General features: G+C 43.5%; 1 protein-coding gene across 2 annotated transcripts in view; it reads left to right on the top strand.

The window, feature by feature from the left end:
* ARHGAP20 (Rho GTPase activating protein 20) overlaps positions 1-20,000 on the top strand; it is a 90,820-nt gene that overhangs the window by 26,286 nt on the left and 44,534 nt on the right. The window contains exons 3-4 of one of the 2 annotated variants that reach the window (XM_074957852.1): positions 3,147-3,258; positions 16,909-17,079. Coding sequence is in view for 1 of the 2 variants with exons in the window: in XM_074957844.1 (XP_074813945.1) it covers positions 16,909-17,079 (171 nt within the window). In the remaining variant the exon portion in view is untranslated. The remainder of the gene's footprint in view (positions 1-3,146; positions 3,259-16,908; positions 17,080-20,000) is intronic. The other variant, XM_074957844.1, reaches the window with a different exon arrangement.

Here is a 20,000-nt window from a genome sequence, read left to right as displayed (position 1 = left end):
GCTTCTGCTCCAGCCATATTCCTAGTCCTGCTCCAGCCTTGCTCTTACTCCAGCCCTGTTCTGGAGTCTTGATTCTGGCTCTGACCACTAGGCTTGACCATCCCCACCACAGTTTCTGACTGCGACACTGCTTAGAATATACATTCCTGGGTGCCTTTCCCCCATTCCCTGCTTTCTCCTGATGCCCTATTAATTAAGCTGTGGTAGAAATCTTTGTCAAAAGGTTGGGTTTTGCATTGTACCCTGAAAGTAGTCAGACTCTGGATTTGTCCCGGCTCCGCTGGGAACTTGTTTTATAACGGATTCCTTTTGACTGACGACAGTTTCTCTAGCTTGCACATGCTTTCTCCTGAGTTCTGTGAACAGTGTTTTCCAAGAGGAGAACATCTGGCGTGGTGGGTGATGTATAAAGTCAAATACCCGTTTTTCACCAGAGTCAATAACCAGACACTGACATAGATCTGGCAAACCAAAAGTGGCAACCAATATAAAAATAGTTGCCATTCAAAAAGTTCTTATCATGCTGCCCCTCAGAGCACACGAGGCCTAATTCTCCACTGCCTTACACATTATCTGCACCCACTCTACACATGTGTGATTGTACAAAGGTGCAAGGCTGTGAAAAATTAGGCCTTCTATGTCTTCTCTCCCCCTACCTATATTAGCATCAGATAGGAATCTTCAAAGAAATAGGTCTAGATCCCTGTAAAAAAGACTAATTTCATATATAGGAATTGTAAGGAAGTCAACAGATGGGCACAGTTGAAACTAATTTGTCTACTGCAGCTCAAAAGGAATCTGGGTCATACACATGCAATAGCTAGCAAAGCCAGAGGTATCAAGTAAATCTCCTCACTGCAAAGGGATCATTCGTATCCCATGGGACTAGCATCAGAATATGGTTTAAAGCCCTTGAAACAAGCCAAAGACAGATTCATTCCCATTAACACTAGGATTAAGTTCAACAAGGTGGCAATTAAATCTTCAATGGGACATTAGTTTGAGTCCCAGCCAGACTGGCATCATGTTGAAATGCACAATAGTTTCTCAAACTAGCTAAAGAGATGAGGCCAGATCTTCAGTTTCAGTTTTCAGTGGAGCTATACTGAATTTACATCATAGAGTCCCACTGCTGTTTGGTACTCACAAACCAGTGATGATTGACAGGTAGCAACAGACTGCAGTGAAAGCAGAAAAAAACTCCCATCTCCTGATGATGGGGATGGGGTCATGTCTTACTAGAGTGGTGGGAGGAGATGCTGATCAATAGCTGACCTTCTGCAGTGTGGGTCAGTTCACCCACCGGATATCCTCCTGCCACTGTCATGCACTAACCTTCTGTCACCCTCTCACTCAGCCAGGACATGGTCTCTTCTGGCCTCTCCAGGTGATGTGAAACCCCAGTTGACTGAGTCTGCATAGGAGAGGAAACTGGTCTCTAAGTACTGGAGCTCAGTGTAATTCTCAATCACCATCATCCTCAGGTGTCTTTTCCCTTTCTCTCCTATATTGCCCAGCTGTGGCTCCCAACTAGAGTGACCAGATGTCCTGATTTTTATAGGAACAGTCCTGATATTTGGGGCTTTCACAACATCCCCTGGCAATGAGTTCCACAGACTGACTATGCGTTGTGTGAAGAAATACTTCCTTTTGTTTGTTTTTAAACCTGCTGCCTATTAATTTCATTGGGTGACCTCTGGTTCTTGTGTTACGAGAAGGAGTAAATAACACTTCCTTATTCACTTTCTCTACACCATTCATGATTGTATAGGCCTCTATCATATCCCCCCTTAGTCGTCTCTTTTCTAAACTGAAAAGTCCCAGTCTTTTTAATCTCTCCTCCTACAGAAGCTGTTCCATATCCTTAATTGTTTTTGTTGCTCTTTTCTGTACCTTTTCCAATTCTAATATATTTTTTGTGATGGAGTGACCAGAACAGCATGCAGTATTCAAGGTGTTTTTTGCAGGTATCTGGGACATGCAAAAGAGGAAGGGACATCAAGAGGTCATGGAACAGGCTCCCACTGATCCTAACAAGCTTGAGGACATCAGTAGGCAGCCATGTGGCACTGCTGTCGCTTCAACCACTCTGAATTGAGCCCTGCTGCAGGAGCCACCTGCACCGGCTGTACGAGGCTCTTTCAGTCCAGTGAGCTTCCCAAAGCATTCTGGAGTAAAGTTGGACCAGCAGCTATTTCATAGACTGTTTGTTGCTTTGCCTGTTTAAAAGGCAGTGGGATGGGTAGTGGGTGAGCCAACAACTATCTCCAGAACAGACACCCTGCTGAGGGTGTCCTCTTGAAAGGGATGGGGGAGGGGGTGCTTCCTCTGTAGCCTTTACGGAGCCTGGTGACCCGTGGTTGGGAGCCCTGAATATCCAAAGACGAACCGTCATCAGAACAGGGTAGTGGGAATTAATCTGTCCTTTCTAAACACAGTGGGCCAAGTTCATCTGCACTGTAATGCCACTGACTTCAGTGGAGTTTCAGCAGTGATTTATCAGTCTGATAAGTGCTGAATCAATGAGCTCTGTCACATCAGCGGGCTGACAACTTAAACAATCCGGAAGAGTTCCAGTCTGGCTACTTAAAATGAACTAAGAGATTGGCTGGGGAAAGAGAGTCAGGTTTGAATGGCCATTTGGACAGACTGGTAAAGCTTAGCAGCCTATGGCAGGACAAAGTGCATGATGGCTTTAGCTCCTCCTCGCTAACTGACACGATGGTACGTGTCCTAAAGGTGGCTGATTCAGGTTTTATAAGATCATATAAAGTATCCAATTAAAGCAGGAAAGGGTTAAATAGTAACAAAAGTGAACATAATATAGAATCCTGTTAATCCTGAGAGAAGGAAATTAAAGGAAACAGGTAAAAAGAGTGAACAGAACCAGCATTAATATTAGAATATGTAAGGTAGGGATTTATCTCTTAGCAATCCTGTTGTAGGCTTTTTATATTTTATTACTTTGATACTTTATAAATCAGTACGTTTAGTCATCCAAGACTCCTGAAAAAGGGGAATCTGCCAAAAGGCCTGAAAATTAACAGCTGCTGAAATCTACTTTAATTTCACCTGTCCAGACTCATGTCTTTTACTGCTTTGGACCTTGACCAAGTGATTGTTTTTTGTTTTTTTTTTAAATACAGTGGCCTAACTGGAGACCGTTTCCACGTGGTGCAGCTTGGGGAGGAGAGAGATTTAGGAGAGCAGCTGGAGAATGGAATATTCAGCAGCTGAAAGGGAATGAAAGGCTCATTGGTATGGGACTCTGCTAGGGGCTGAGCAGCCTGCCTAGCATTAACATACACCGGTTTATTATCTGGTAACCCTGCTAGGCGATTAGTCTGTGGTAAGAAGCTTAGCAGTAATCTAGAACTATTCTGGATATTTTCTCTACTACTTAAATAAAAGTAATTTATGTAGCTGTCCAAGTCCTGCCTTACCAGGTGCTTGTTTCCTGGTAGATGTGGGCAGTGGGATATGCTAATCCTTACCACAAACAGTCCCACTGCACCTTGTAAACATTTGGTGGCTGATTTGTAGTATGAAATGGGTGTTTTGGTGAGCATGTGAATTCTGCCCCTCAGGGCTGCTGTATACTGTGTTAGCTGCACTGACTCTTGAGTGGCCTTCCATGTAGCTGGGATCACCAAAGTGTGGTTATCCCTTTACCCTGTCATGGGATGGATGGATGGGGGTGGTGTAGAATTGGTGTAGCTGGTTCTACACCACCTACGATTCTCCTACGCTAGGGGAATCTCCTATGGGAAATTATGGGCTAAGTCATGATGGGGGCCAGGATCCAGCCCTCTATATTTTTTGTTTGTTTGTTTTGGTCCTTTCTATTTTTACTTTGTGCAAAAATCACTTTTTTTTTTGTGACAAGGGGAGTAGAAGGAACAAAGAAATCTTTGCCTGTTTAAATAACTCCTGGAACGGCATCTCCCTGATGTCACTGCTATGGGAATGCCGTTCAAGGTGGTGCTGCTGCTACGTCACTAAATAAAAATTTAAATGGCAGTTGTGAACAGAGGATCTATTTTTCTGAAGGCTAAAAAGACATCATTGCCTTCTACATGCAACAATGTCCTTGCTTAAACTTTCCCTCCATCGTAAGCCCTCTGACTTTGTAGTTGATCAGTATTGAAACTCTGTAGCAAAGTTTGCAGATCATCCACATAGCAGGTATTTGAAGTCTCAAGTGTTCGTTAGTGCTTTGAATAACTTGAGCTAAATTCTTTTCTGGTGTAAATTGTCAGAACTCCATTGGAATGTACCATGCTAACTTGCACCAACAGAGAATTTGGCTCTTTGTGTTAAACTTGCAGAGTAAACACCTTGCAGCTGTTTGTTAAAGCTTTGTAAAAAAAAAACAACAAAAAACCTGGAAGTAAACCAAGCCACATGTGTATTTTCCTGACTCTAGGCACCACACTACAGTGCATTCCTGTTGCACAGAGAATGTTGTCATTTCAGCTGTGTAAAAATGACTTCAGTGAAGTTTGCTTTCATTTAAGCTGCCAGACATCAATGGCAAAAGGTGTGGAGATATATTTTTAAATAACATATTTCACACTAATAGCTATGTGAGTATTCTATTGGATTTCTGGTTCCTTCACTGCCTTTCAGGGAGAGTACAAAAGAAACATACTTTACACAGTTTGACTTCATAACCCTTGCCAGTAATTCAGTGTAATAATATTTTGGCATAATGCAAAGATGAGACTTTAAGTACTTGTACAATTAGTTTTTTTCAATATGTGGTTGAATTAAAACCAGAAAACCAGTACTGGTCCAGTGAATGAATGAAATATAAGTGATATTTAAAATAGAACTGCGTTCAAACATTACATCCTGTTCAGGAAGAAATAGAAATACTAATACTCCAAGAATAAGGGTGCGTTGGTTGGTTGGTTTTCAGTTTTTAATACAGGACAAATCTCTCAAGCTTAATTGTATGGAAGCTACTGTAAGCTGGGTCTGAATGAGCTCTCCCCTGACATCTAGTGTTGAGCTGGGAAAGAGGACTTCAGGAGCTGACCTTCTTTGCATGGGCACACTTACCTTGGCTAGGCGCTCAGCATGATGGGACTGCTCTGCCCAAATGATCACTTTTGGCTGGTGTTGGATCACAGGTTACTTTTTGTTATCAGGAGCAGGGGTACTAAAGGCTTGTTATCCTTGTGAGAATCAAGGGCAGCAGAACTGTGTTTGGCATACCCTGGTTGAGAGACTCATCCTCATCAAAACTGCACTCGCTAGGCAGGGGACATGGGTGCTAAAGCCCAGTGAGTGGAGAGAGGGTGGGGATAGGTACTTTTATCTGGTGGTGTGGGTGCAAGGGTCCTAGACACTATTTGACCCTTTCCCTCTCCAGTGTGTAATAACACAGCTGATTAAGATTCAACTGAGAGTCTTGTTGCACACCAACAGAGCTGAAATCACTGATAACCAGGTCTTCGCATTCGGCTTGCTTTGGGACAGTGTCTCTGCCCAGTCTCCACTAGCAGTGAGGCTCCCCCACTAACAGCTGAAATCACCGAGAGCTGTGTTGAGTGGTGGGACCTCAAGACATCCCAGAGGGTGCAGAGTGGAGCAGCGAGCGGCCAGCAAGGTGGCTGACACCAGAGCAAGCACCTGGATGGCAGAGCAAGCACAGTGCTCCCCCCACCAGGGTGGGAGGTGAGCTCACGCAGATGTACCTCTAAACAGCGGGTCTTCACTGACCAAGGACAACAGCTGTGTGGAGTGAGGTGCAGTGGAGGGAGAAGGGAGAGGCACGTTAAAGGAGCTTTCGGTTGCTGGACTTCAGAACCTGAGGCAAAAGGACACAGTCCAACATATTCTGGGGTGGGTCTTTTGCTCATGGTTCTATGTTTATGAATCCTTCATGCAGCATTTTCCCAAATTAATGCTGGGTTACTTCCCTCCTTTTATTAAGAGTTTATTTTCTACCCTCAAACTTTGTATTTGTAAGAAGAGAAGTATTGCCTCTTAGAGGCACCCAGGTGGTGGTATGTAGTTGTCCCAGGTTACTGGGAGGGTGGGGCTCGAGCCAGTTTGGTGTTGTATTGTTGAAAAGGAACCCGTAGATATTGAATCTGGCCCTTGTTGCTGCCAACTCTGACTGGCAGAAGGGTTACACTACTGTATATGACTATATATAGTGGTTAAGGAAATATGCAGTGTGTGCTGCACAAAATAAATTAATTAGCTTTTTAGAATTCAGCACTGGTTTCACAATGAGCTACTTGAGCTATGTCAGATTTATTGCTGACTAACTCTCAGAAATGGATTGGTTGCCCTTACGATGAAAATGTTTGTGCTTGTGTATCCAAGTCTCCTGTATTACTAGTCAGTTTAATATTACAGCAGCATTGTAGTTTTCCACAATCACCTCTTCCACTTATCTCTTTCAGAGAAAAAAAATACCCTTGTGGGCAGATCTGTGCTTATTCTTGGCTGCATGGTGTGATATATGTATTATAATATAAAATGCGGTTCAAGCTTTATATATAAACCCCTAACTCAATGGAGAGTTGCAATGGGAAAAGGCACCACCTCATTCTCTGCATGCTTGTCAAAGATAAATGTGCCTGTAGAGAACCCAATCTAACTGGACCAACCAACAAAACCAATCTTGACTTAGTCAGTGGGAGCAGTGAATGCTCAGCACCTTTTAGGCCCCAGTCCTACAAATTGTTCTATGTGGACAGATCCCTGTGTGGAGTCCCACTGAAGGCAATGGGACCTCTGAGTCCTCAGCACTCGAAGCGAGTGGAGCTCTGTGTGGGCACAGGCTCTGCAGAACAAATACCAGGAACAGGCCTATCTTTAGGCTCCCACCTTTCAAAATCTTATCCTGTGTGCAGAAGACCTGTGGGGAACAAGGTAGCAGGAGCATAGCGAAGACCTATCTAGTTGGATATCATTAGTATTTCGAAGCCATAAAACATTTGCCGGTTTTTTGCCTTTTCCTCCTAATTGGTATCTCCGGCTGGCTTGAGGAAATGAGAAGCTGCGTAAACTGGGCTTTGATAGTTATACAGCTGTTCTCTGAAGATTGGATTACCTGCTGGAAAGTCTCAGGAATAGTCCTGCTCTGTGTAAAACAGTCTTCTGTTTCTCTCTCTAATTCTTTTTGACACGGCAAGTGAGCCTCTTCAGGCTGTGTGCTCTAACGACTTATCCACATGGTAGGGGCCAAATTTACCACTGGTGTTCACATGCCTGATTCCTTTATCTCACATCTTCTTATGCCCATGGTGAATTTGATCCCATCACAGAAGAAACTCTCATTACATTTTTACACATATTGCATGATGGTCTGCTACCATGATATTGTCAAGACGGTCATAATACATGAGCAAGACATTAGCCAAACTATCATTTTACTGTTACGATGAAACAGGATAAGTGTTGAGGTCTTGAAATGTTAACATTTGTTTTGAGTGCAATATAAACAGTGTATGGATGGGTACTTTCTGCTGTGTTATGGGTTTGGAGGTTTTTCCCCCTCATCTGAGGGCTGCAATCTAAACTAGAGCTCTGCCTTTTGGTTTGTTCAAGTACAGTTGTTAGATAGTGACCCTGAATGCAAAAACTCTAGCCAGGAAATATGGGTAGAATTTCTGTGCATTAAAAAGTATTTCTAACAGGGAGCCAACATGGTTCCTAAGCTCCAGTTAGCAGTGCATGCCTGCCTCATATTTCTTCTAACAAGTCTTGGATTAAGCTTATGTTGAAGGCTTTTTCTCAAAGGAAGTCTTGTGCGATTGAGGACATGAAAATGAGACAATAACAGCGCAAAGGTGGTTACCTGCAGTGGCAGAGCCAGGTTTTGCAACTGGATGGTCAGTATGTCATTGGTGGTGGGCTGGAGAGCGAGCCTGCCTTGCACTCATCCAACAGCATCAGCTCTTGTCCCGAGGGGTGGGGCAGGGCTCACCACTCTAGGCTTTGTGACCTAGTGCAAGGGGTTACAGTGACATGGGACCCTGTATGACATGTCACAAAGCCTAGAGTGGTGAGCTGGCCCCACCCCATATGACAGGAGCTGCTGCTGCCGAATGAGTGAGGGGCAGTCTCACTCTCCTGTTCCGTATGAAAATTTATGTTGTACTCCTCCTCTTGTGTATTGCATAATATGCCTGGGAAAAGTGCCACACATCCATCTAAAGGCCTCTCCTGCTCCCTTATTAACTCCACCACTGATCACTTGATCTGCTTACAAAATAAGCTCTGTTTACAAAAAAAAAAAAAAAAAAAAGTCTTGGACCCAACTTCATCTCCTCTGGCCAAGGGCTTGAGAATTAGAACAGTGTGTGCTGGTGCAGACCCAGCGTGTGCGGCAAACCCTGTTGCATTGGCTAAAACGGTTGGTTAATGAGAAAAATGACATTGCTAGCCGAGCAAGTGCAGGGCCCCATGAGGTTTGGATTGCATGAGAGTGGGCTGGGGTGCTGTCTCAGCACTATTTAAGTGGCTCTCTCAATGTAAGGAAAATGTGTATGTTAAAATATTTATAACATTGAAATAAAAAAATTGTTGTGTTTTTTTTCATTTTCCCCCTCCTGTTGCCCTCCAGTGGGGAAAGGTAGGAGAGGAAATGTTTCTTCCTCTTTCTGTCTTACCTCCTCCTCTTTCACACATTTCTCTCCCCCGCCCCCCATTTAAAAAGCCACCAGGCTTCTGAGCAGGGCTGAGCAGAGTTGGGCAACAGTGTGGTAAAAACATTGCTGCCTGCCTGATGGCCTCTTTACACCAGTGGACTGGTGGTGGTAATAGGTGGGAAATTCTTGGTAGCAGAGTCTAACAGCTAATGTCGTTCAAGGAAGTGGCATGCCTACACTGGCAGAGCTCCTGCTGTCGGTGTACAACGTGTCTACACTAGGGGGCTATGCCAACATAGGAACTGCAATGGAAACATAGCTATTAGTCTCCAGATACTTACTGTTTTTACCTATCTCTAAGGCCTGGTCTACAACTTAAATTCACACCCCTGAGACACATGATTAAGCTGACCGAAGCCCCAGTACAGACACTGCTAGGTCGAGAGAGAATTTTTCCCGTGACGTAGCTACTGCTTCTCAAGGGGGTGGATTTACTACAGCAACAAAAAAAGAAACCCTTCTGTTGACATAGCAAGTAGCTACACTACAGTGCTACAGCGGTGCCCTAAAAGGTCTGAATTGCTTCCCTTCCTCTCAGTGGATTGCTAAACATAGAGCCTAATGATGACAAAGTAAATACCAACATGATTGACTTTTTCAGGGCTGATCACATTAGCAGAAACCTCTAGTTACTCTGGGACTGTGCAAGGAGCTCGTATGACAGAGAGAACCTGGAAAATGGAAACTCAATTGCTAGGATTAAAAGTTTGCCAACTTTGGTTTTCCTAAAGGCAAATAAATGGCTCCCCACAGACACCCAGTGATTGGCTTTTGAGATGTGAAAGAAATCCTTTACATTTGTGGGGGGGGGGGGGCAGGAGCGGGGAGAAGGAACCTACAGATTAGTTTGTAACTCTAAAGGGAATTGATTTATGTGCTAGGGCTGCTACAAGCTCCCTTCTAGCCAGCTGCCAACACACTAAGGGGCAGCTCATAGCATAAGAATCTTCAAAGTCTACATAACTAAGCATAGAACTGCAAGGATCTCAGAGGTTCTGTGATAAATAAAGTGGTGGGGTAGCTCCCTTTGATGGACACCCAGCCAGCCAGTTAGCTGTAAAATTCCTCTTAGTAGCTGTTCTCTGCTTGCTTTACCTGTAAAGGGTTAACAAGCCTACAGGTAAAAGAAAAGGAAGTGGGCACCTGACCAAAAGAGCCAATGGGAAGGTAGAACTTTTTAAAATTGGGGGGGGAAAAAACTTTCCTTTGTCTGTTGTTCTCCGGAGAAAGAGACACGGAACAGCAATGCTGTGTAAGGCTTGAATCAGGTATGAAAATTCATCAGATCATACCCAAAATTACTTAATTGAAACCCCCCAAATATGTAAGTAAATTAGGAATGTTTAGCTAGACGCGATCAGGTTTATTTTCTTTATTTTGGCTTGTGGATCTCCTCTGTGCTACCCCAGATGCTTTTGTTTGCTTGTAACCTTTAAGCTGAACCCCTAAGAAAGCTATTTTGGGTGCTTAATTTTTGTAATTGTTTTAAGATGTATTTTTTTTCCTTTTTGTTTTTAATAAAATTTACCCTTTTTAAGAACAGGATTGGATTTTTGGTGTTCTAAGAGGTCTGTGCATGTTGTTTGATTAGCTGGTAGCCACAGCTAATTTCCTTTGTTTTCTTTCTCAGCTCTTTCCTGGAGGGGGGCGTGAAAGGGCTTGAGGGTACCCCAGAGGGAGGAATTCCCAAGTGCACCTTCCTGGGTTCAAAGGGGTTTTTTTTGTGTTTGGGGGGCGGCAGCGTTTACCAAGCCAAGGTCAGAAAAAAAGCTGTAACCTCGGAAATGTAATACAAGCCTGGAGTGTCAAGTATTAATTTTTAGAATCCTTGCAGGCCCCCACCTTCTGCACTCGGAGTGACAGAGCGGGGGTTCAGCCTTGACAGGTTCTAATCTTGACTCTGACACTGACTCAGTGCCCTTAGTCAAGCCACTTAATCCTTCTGCCTTAGCATTCTCATCTGTGAAGTGTACATAATATCCACAGGATGGGATGGTGGTGGTAAACAAATATTCATTGCGGTGACTGATTTAGTTAATTTTTGTTTTAAAAAGCACTATATGTGTATTAAAGTTCAGTAGAAAGCACTCACCACCCATCCAGTGGCTGGGGTTAGTAGATCCCAGACTTCCAATTATTTTGACAATTGTCTTTAAGAAAACTACTTTTTTAATATTGGAAACAATGCAGAAATTGTAACATCAGCAGCTGGGTACCAGTTCTCCTGAATTCGTTGGTGGCTAAAAGATTCCCTTTTTACATACAGTGTAAAAGGTTAGACCAACCCTTGGCACAATGATATGACCAGGTGGACAGGAGTCAGTTACATGGGAGGGGAAAATCCTCCCAAAATGGTTAACACTGGCTCCATCCCTATTTCGGTACATCCTGACAGTAACTGTAACATATTTAGCAGATCTGTAAGATGGAATAACTTCAGTAGTTGTTCTCCTAGCAGTACTGTAAAGGAGAGTGGAGGGATTTTGTGTTTGTTGTTCCTGAAACTTATTCACAAAATTTAAAAATCATCTGAAGATGCATCAGGATTTAGGATAGAAGACTGGGAGTCAGGAAATGTGACCTCTATTCTTGACTTTACTCTTTGTCTTTGGGCAAGACACCTAACCATGCTGTGCCTTAGATTCATTTATAGGTTAAATAGGAATAATTCTTACCTCCTTTTGTAAAGGGCTTCAGTTATATAAGAGCAAAATGTTGTTTTATTTCATTAGATACCAATTATGCAAATTCATGGTGTCTACACTCTTAGGGAAAACTGACACACATAACTGCAAAGTTCTTAATCTGGAGAGGAGGCTAGAAGAGAAGATAGACTCTCTGAGATTAACCTAAAGCTCAGATCCAAAGTCCATTGAAGTCAATGTAAAGCCTCCTTTGATGTCAGTGGGGTTAGGATCAGGGCCTTATTACTTAACAGATGCAATGTTAAGTGTCTGTGTAGAGTACAATACTAATATTTTGCTCTGTTTCCCCTGTGAATAAACATTAAAAACTGCATCTCTGCACTCTGAATGAAAATAAACATCTCAGTACTTACATCGTAAAGATATGGTTAGCTCGGAAACCCTCATGACAGCCATGGGGGTGAGAAACATTGGTTGGCTGTGTTTTTGTGCTTCCTAGTAAAGAAGCTGTCCTAATGAAGTGGGCATTGAGATGTTTGTTTTCATACTGAGTGCAATGTCATTGTATCTTTCAACAGTTAGCTGATTCTTCATGCTGACTGAGTAGCCCCTACACCTCAGATTGTAAAGCTCTTTAAAATGATGCTGAACAGGTGCATATTTTGATTCATTTAAAAATAGCAAGTGAAATCCAGGTTGTCCTGAAGCCAATGGAAAAATGTCCATTAACTTCAGTGGGGCCAGGATTTCACCCCATCATTTGAATTCATCCTTGAATAATTCAAAGAACAGCTTTGTGGACTTTCTTCAAACTTTGCAGCAAAGTTCACCTCTTGACTAAGAACATGCTTTGGAAATTTCTGCTGCAAGGATAATATGTTTTGAAAGTAATAAGATTCAGATGGCATTTCCATTCTAACTCTCTATTGTCAGTTGCTTAACAATAGCATTACAGAAGCAATGCTACACAAAGAGAAACAAGTTTAGATGTTCTCTTTGAAGGATATCTTTCTAGGAAAAATGGAATTGGATATTGCAGTAAACAGAATTTGTCTGCCAAACAGATTACTAGAAAGTTGACTATTATTCTATTATTTTTTAAAAAACTGTAGTAATAAAAGTAACCGGTCATAAAATAATTTGTAAAAACAGGGGAAAAGTCTTTTTAAAATAATTCTCAGCCATTGATCTATCAAGAAAGCAATAATGCCCTCATTGAAAAGTGATCAGTGATTTTTGAGTATGTCTATTAAAAGTGGCCTAATTTTCAGAGATGAGCGTTCCAAGGTGTACCAAGCTGATCAACCAAAAACTGAGGGTCCAAAATAACCACTCATTTAAGAAAATTTAGGCCTACAAGTATAGTTAAACTGTGTATTTTAATGATTTTCTGACATGAAAGAATGCCAGTACAGTGGAACTTTGGTTTCATTCATCTCCTGTAACAGGAACAGTTCAACTATATGGATCAAAAATTACTTTCCAAAAGATATTTGTATCAGTGCTGGAGAGTTTTCCGTTCCCTCGCTATCGTTGGTCAATGGGGCTTTTGGTTATAAGGGGCCAATTGAAAGTAATGTCTTTGATTTTTCTTTGTTTTCAAAGAATGTCACCTTTGTTCAGTGCCACTGGTAAGCAGTGTTGCAGCATGTGGGAGCGCTGATTGGGTGAAAAAGAGCCATGATAGTCAAGGTGCAGGTCCCATTTGGATAAATGGCTTAGGTTTTTGCATGTCTTCAAACTAGAAACAAATATAATCTGCCTGACCTCCAACAGCATTGACATGCCTAATAGAACTTTCTCTGTTTACCTGCATGATGAAGTTTTTTGCTACTATGCCATATTGTGATTTGGGAAGTTCTCTGGTTTCTGAATCTGAGGTGGTGGTCATTCCACTACAATGATCAGAATGCATCTTGCCCATATTGAGTCATACAAGCCTGATCCTGAAGGGTGCCTTAGATTCATTTATAGGTTAAATAGGAATAATTCTTACCTACCTTTGTAAAGGGCTTCAGTTATATATGATTTTCATGGACTAGAGGTGGGCAAGTTGCCCGAGGTGCAGTTCCGGTCCCTGGTTTTCCGATACTCAGTCTTGAGCCACTTAATCTGGTCCCTACATTGGTCACCGGACCAGTTAATTTATAACCCAGCCAGCTTCTGAGAGGTATAGAGAGGACAAAGGAAGTTGACCCCATAGGACTGTGGGATACTTTTGGTAGACTCCCAGGACCTGCGTTGGAGGGGGCTGCATTTACAGTGTAAAGTAATAGGGCTTGAATATTGGATATTGACTGGCTTGACTCTGGCTCAAATCCTCCACCCCCACAGGGTCCTAGGACCCTGGGTCTGAGCCAGAGTCAGAGATTTGTATGTGGATGGAATAGGAATTTGGGCTCAAGTCTGAGTCTGAGCCCAGGTTTGCATTTCAGTTTCTGCATACCCCTAAGGGTATGTCTACACTGCAATTAAATGCCCACAGCTAGGCCTGTCAGCTGACTCAGGCTACGGGGCTGTTAAGTGCAGTGTAGATATTCGGGCTCAGGCTGGAGCCCGTGCTCTGGAACCCTCTGCCCTCATGGGGTTCTAGAGCCTGGCTGAAGCCTGAGCCTGAACATCTGTAGCCTGAGACCTGCGAGACTGAGTCAGCTGACATGAGCCACTTGCAGGTGGTTAGTTGCAGTGTAGACATACCCTCACAGGCTTATGTTTGGTTTGGTTATAATAACATAACAGCATGTTTTTATTCTAACAATTGTCATTACTCACTTCAAAGATAAGTGGGCGTTGCGTCTGCATCGCGTCCACCCTGATGGAGGAACTCCGCCAACCCAAAGCATTAATTATTTCTGCTTCATTTTCTGGACTGAACACTAGATGAGTGAGTTTATATAATGGAGTCCCTGTTAACATAGCCACAAGTGTTTTAATATGCTGAATAACCAAAGTCCGAGGACTTCAAAGGACAGGAGTCAATGAAATGGTTCTCGAGTGTTTCCACAGTTGCCCTCCCCTGAAGTAGTGAAACTCCCGTTTTGAAGTGCTTAACCCAATGTTCAGATCTGACCTGACTGAAAATCCTGGAATATCACAATTCTTGGTGTGTGGTTGTTTAGGTGACAACTTGAGGATAATCCCTGTGTCTGAGGTAATAACGTCTTCTGGTTCTAAATACATTCCAGTACTGAGCCCTCAGTACTGTGTTAGGATAGAGTTTCTCAGCATAAGGGTCACAAACAGGGGTCACAGCCACCCAAGGGTGCTGGAACAATTTGTATATTGGGGATGCTGAAAGCCATTCAACCAAACTGTAAATCCTGTATATGATGGAAACCACTTCAAACCAGGGGGTGCGACAGCAGCCCCAACACCTGTAGTTCCAGCACCTATGCAGCCACCTTGCTCTCCCCCTATTACCAGATGGAGTTGGGATGTGTGTGTGTGTGTGTGTGTGTGTGTGTGTTTGGGGGAGGAGAAATGGGAGAGGAGTACTGGATAAGGGTTGGGAACCGCTGTGCTAAGTGTTTGACGTGTAAGGAGATTGGTCCCTTACTGGGTGCTCTTGACACCCTTCAGTATTACTGGAGGGGGTGTGCTGTGCTGCAGCTCTGACCCTGAGAAGGAATTCTGGCTTAGCTACCATTACTTCAGGGGGCTCCTGAGCAGCCCACACTGGCACAGCCCTTGGAGCGGGTTCAGCATTCTCTCCTGCACCCCTTGCCTGCCCAGCTAGCTGGCTAGTTCAGGGTGAATAGGGCCATGCCATTTTGGGGCAATTAATGCCTATAGGGGCACTAGGAAGGAGCAGGGTTGGCAGCACTCCCAAGCCATGCTGTGGCTGGCCCCTGTCTGGGGAGAAAGTGGGGCTGAAGAGTGGCTCATTGCACCCTCCCTCACCTTGCCCACTCACATAGTGACCTTTCTACGGTTGCATTATACTAATGTGAGCTCTTTCTTCTCTCACCCCCACATCTTTTGACACCCCTACGGCATAGGAAGGATTAGGCCCCACTCCCACAGCAAGTAACTTTTTAAAAATTTTTTGCATTGTTCATTTTTAAAGCTCCTGCTCCTCCCTCTCTCCCCCTTGCCTAGAGGGGAGTTGAAAGTGGAGGGAAACTCCCCAAAAAATGAAGGAATGATTTTTAAAAATGCAGGTCTTCAGCCACGACTAGGCTAAATATGGACATTCCCTGGCAGCTCCTCACCGCCTCCTTGCAGATCAGTGAAAGTGAGTCACGCTCACGTAGGCTGATCAAAGTGCTTGTCCTTTCAGCACCAGCTGTCGGATTTCCTAAATCAGCATTACTGCTGAAGCCCTCCAAGTAATCCAAGTGCAGGCAAGGAGTTACAAACACAGGGAAGCAGCCAGATTGTGGAAGAGATTTGGGAAGGCCTGTGACCTTATTTGAGAACACTTTCTCTGCTTGCAGTCGTCTTCTTCCCGGTCTTTCCTGTGGCTATCCTCTTACAAGGTCCATCCTTCTGCCACTGATGTCAGTAGGAGTTCGCCATCACTTTCGATAGGAGCAGGAACAGGCTTAGTCGGAAAACTCTTTACTTCTGCTTCGCTCTGCCCCGTTTATTCGTAGCAAAATAAAAGGCCACACACCCTGGCATGCCTTTTTCAAAAGTGCTGAGCACCCTCAATTCCAGTTGAAGTAACTGGGAGCTGCAGGTGCTCAGCATTGCTGAGAATCAGGCCCTATCTGCATCACATGTATTTCATGTTCTCTGCAGTGGCAACAGGATTGTGTAGCAGATATAGAATTATATCTTGCAAGAGGCTGAGCACCTTCTGAATGGTACTGAATATCTTTAACCACTGCTGGCTTCACTGGGAACTAAGGCTGCTCAGCGCCTCCTGGAGAAACTCATCATCTTGTAGGAATGGAAACTTGGCTTTATTAATATATAGGGAGTTACACTTGTAAAGAGCCAGTGCAAAATGACCTTTTCTGAATCAGTTTGAAAACTCTGCCATGAATTTACAACAAGGATCTGACCATAAACTATTGATATGAGTGATAAATGCAATGGGAAAATATTTTAGATTTGGTTAATAAAACAGTATTAAAGGCAAGCTGCCAAATTCTGTGTAGTTTAGGTCTTACATTATACATACTTTGAAAGTTGCATGGTCTGTCACTAGTACATCCTGACCTGATTGATTCATGTTTATTTTTTCAGTATTGGTCACTGTGACTCTGAATAACTTTCTAAAATTGCAAACTCATACTGAAAGTCCCACACACAAAGGTGTGCTCAGATGTTCCCTGCTCCAAGGAACATTCATTTATGGGGAACCTACAATAGGTGCAGTATTTTGTTAATAGTCTGATACAGAGTTGCAGGGGTTGTGTTTTAAATTATTTGCTAAATTGCTAACAATGTGCTTGGTGCTGTACAAGATGCATGGGTGACAGTGCTGCTAAGCTATGCAAAGCAAAAGTCCGTGTCCCTGTAATATTTTAGTTCATCTGTGAATTAATTAAATGTTCTGTCTTTTCAGCAATTGGTGTGGGAAATCTCTGCCATTCTTTGTTATCTATGGTATGCTGATTTTCTTTCCTTTGTTCCTGCTGCAGGGAAAGCTGTTTCTCCCCAATCAGTCCGGAAGCATGTCCCCTCGTGCAGTCCTTTATCTGCCCCAGCAGAGCCTTTGTACTTGATGGTCATGTGCAGTTGAAGACGGGCCTTCAGACCCAGGAACGGCACCTTTTCCTCTTCACAGACATCCTTGTTGTTGCCAAGTCCAAGTAAGTATCATTCCTAAGGGAATACTCTTGCAGAGCAGCATCCCTCCTCAGTGCAGCGTCCCGTGAATTTCCCTAATTGCTATCTTCAGTAGTGAATCTTCCCTGGATTTCATGAGCGCTTCTTAGTCTGCCAATGGGAGTTGAGCTCCTAACTCCCTTAAGTTCTTTTGTACACTCACAAATCAGTCAATCAATCCAGACCAGAGTATGGTAAAGGAATCATAAACATGTATGTTAATTCAATGTGGGTGGGTATTTTGGAAGTGGTGTCTTAAGCTGAGCGTGGAAATGTTGTGTAGTCGATAGAGTGGGCGTTAAGCATCTTGAGTTCCATTCCCAGCTCTGTCTGTAGCCGGCTGTCCAAATGCTGACAAGTCATTTAAGCGTCTTGGATCTCAGTTAATTCATTTGAGAAATGTGTATAATACCACTACCTATATCACATGGTGTTAAAGATTTAATACATGTCTGGGAAGTCATTTGATATCCTCAGATGATTAACATTTCTATGGAAAATTTAATATTATGGTATTACAGTGAGCATTTCTGTCCTCTTTGAATTATCTTCCATATACTGTTTCTGGTGCAGCAAAGTAGAAGGTGGTAGTATTGAGGAGTCTGGGTAGCTGTTCATGTGTAATCAGGCTTGTTGTTGAGCTCAGATTATTCACTCTACCATTCACAATTAAATCAAATTTACAAGATGGATCTAGCATGCTAGCCTCTTGCAGCAGTTGTGGTTTAAGGCAAATCTTGAGTGTGCTTTTACTTGTTTGTGCATTAAGGAAAAATAGGGTCCCACTGTGCTGGGTTCTGCATAAGCAATGTACTAACTCATGTATGGAGTAACTTACTCCATGTGTATTTATTATTTGTAGTAGATTTGTATTACCATAGTGCCTACATGGCCTCTAGGAAATGGTAGCTGAATACACAGCACTTAATTTAACATGGAGGAGAGTCTAAAATTTCTGAAGGAGTTGGAAAAATGTGTGTTTTTCCATGTGTGAATTTGATACAAGTTAAACCAGCTCAAAGTAATTTAGGGTTTAAAGAGGAATAAACGGAGCGGGACTCTGGTAATAAGAAAATGATCCTCCTTTTCTACTGGTTGTTAAAGATAGTAATAAGAATAGTATTTTGAATATTACTTGGTGTGTCTTGACGTACCAATTGGGATATGATCCCTCAAGCTGTTCTATCAGCAATTAATATTTGAATCCTATATCGCAAATGGGCACTATTTAAACAGTCAGCAGCTGCCAAAAGTTATCATGCAGTATTATCTGAGATACTGTAGTTATTTCCTATTCTAAGTAGTATATAGGGGAAACCTGGGGTGTATCATGTACCAACATATGGTGATAAATGTTGACTTCTTAACGTCTGATGTGAACTTAAGACTGTGGTGCACCAAAGTAAAATCTGAACTGAAATGAGGATCCTGTTGAATTTGACTCAGCTACAAAATTATTTCCCAAAAATGGCTAATCTGTAATATTCTTCTGTGTTAAGTACTTGACTAGTTTTGGGGGCTGCATGTGTCTAAGACAGCAAACTACGGCCCGTGGGCCACATCCGGCCCGTGGGACCGTCCTGCCCGGCCCCTGAGCTCTCGGCCGGGGAGGCTACTCCGCCCCCTCCCTTGCTATCCTCCCTCCTCCACAGCTATGCTGCCGCACGGACAACTCTGGCTCGCCGCTGCTGTTGGGCAGAGTGGCTGGCTCCGGCATGGTAAGGGGGCGGGGAGCAGGGGATTGGATAAGGGGCAGGGGGTCCCCAGGGGCAGACAGGGGACAGGGAGCAGGGGGCGGTTGGATGGGGCAGAGATTCTGGGGGGGGCGATCAGGGGATGGGGAGTAGGTGGGGTGGTTAGGGGCAGGGGTCCTGGGAGGGGGCGGTCAAGGGTCAAGGAGCAGGGGGGGTTGGATGGGTCGGGGGTTCTGAGGGGTGTGTAAAGTGGGAAGGGATGGATGGGGGCGGGGGCCAGGCTGTTTGGGGAGGCACAGCCTTCCCTACCCGGCCCTCCATACAGTTGCGCAATGCCGATGTGGCCCTCAGGCCAAAAAGTTTGCCTACCCCTGGTCTAAGAGAAGGCTTTGTCTTTCTTTGGACAAGTGTTCATACACCCCATCATGCTCCCCTTCATATTTATGTTGAGTAGAACCTTCCTTGCATTTTGCATAATACGTCCCGCTCAAAGTGACTAAGAATGGCAGAATTAAGAACTTTAAGGTTATTTGTTGGTTTGTGTCCACTTTTATGCAAAGCATTGATTTAAGCAACTTGTTTCCTACTTTTTACTCATTTCCCCCTTCTCCCGCCCCTTTGTCCCCCAAGCCTCCGATTCTATAGAATCTGAGCACAGGATTTTGTATATAAAGGAGGGAGAGATTTAAGGAACAGAAGATACTGCTTCGCTTCACTACGTGATATGTGGTACTCTTTGAATCTAGGCACATACTTTCTCTATGGAGCTAGTCTGGAAGTAGAAGGGTCCCTGTGTCACAAAGACAAATCACTATCTTATTCTGTTTCCTATCACTCATGCAGAACTAGCTCTCTCACTCGTATGACTCCAGCTTGGTTTTCGCATGTCCCAGAGCACTTGCATAACAGACCTTGCATTCAAGGTGTGTGTGAGAGGGAAGGAGTTGAGGAGAGAAAGCATTGGTGAGAGACCTGGGAAAGGTGAAAGAAAGAGACGGGAACATCCAGATAAGGAGGCTGTGTGTTTCCTGTGCCTGTAATAAAGGATTAGGAGCCTGTAATAAAGGATTAGGAGCCAGGAATACCCTAGTTTCTAACAGAGCCACTGATTTATTTTTATCACCTTGGATGAGGTAATTTGAGCTCTTTGTGTCTCATTTAACCCACATATAAGATTGGGTACAATGCAAAATTTGATTCTGTGAATAAAC

This window comes from Natator depressus, chromosome 1 (assembly GCF_965152275.1).
Source record: "Natator depressus isolate rNatDep1 chromosome 1, rNatDep2.hap1, whole genome shotgun sequence".
NCBI classification, from domain to species: domain Eukaryota; kingdom Metazoa; phylum Chordata; order Testudines; family Cheloniidae; genus Natator; species Natator depressus.
Note: the sequence above shows the minus strand (reverse complement) of the source record. Positions and strands in the feature narration are given on the sequence as shown.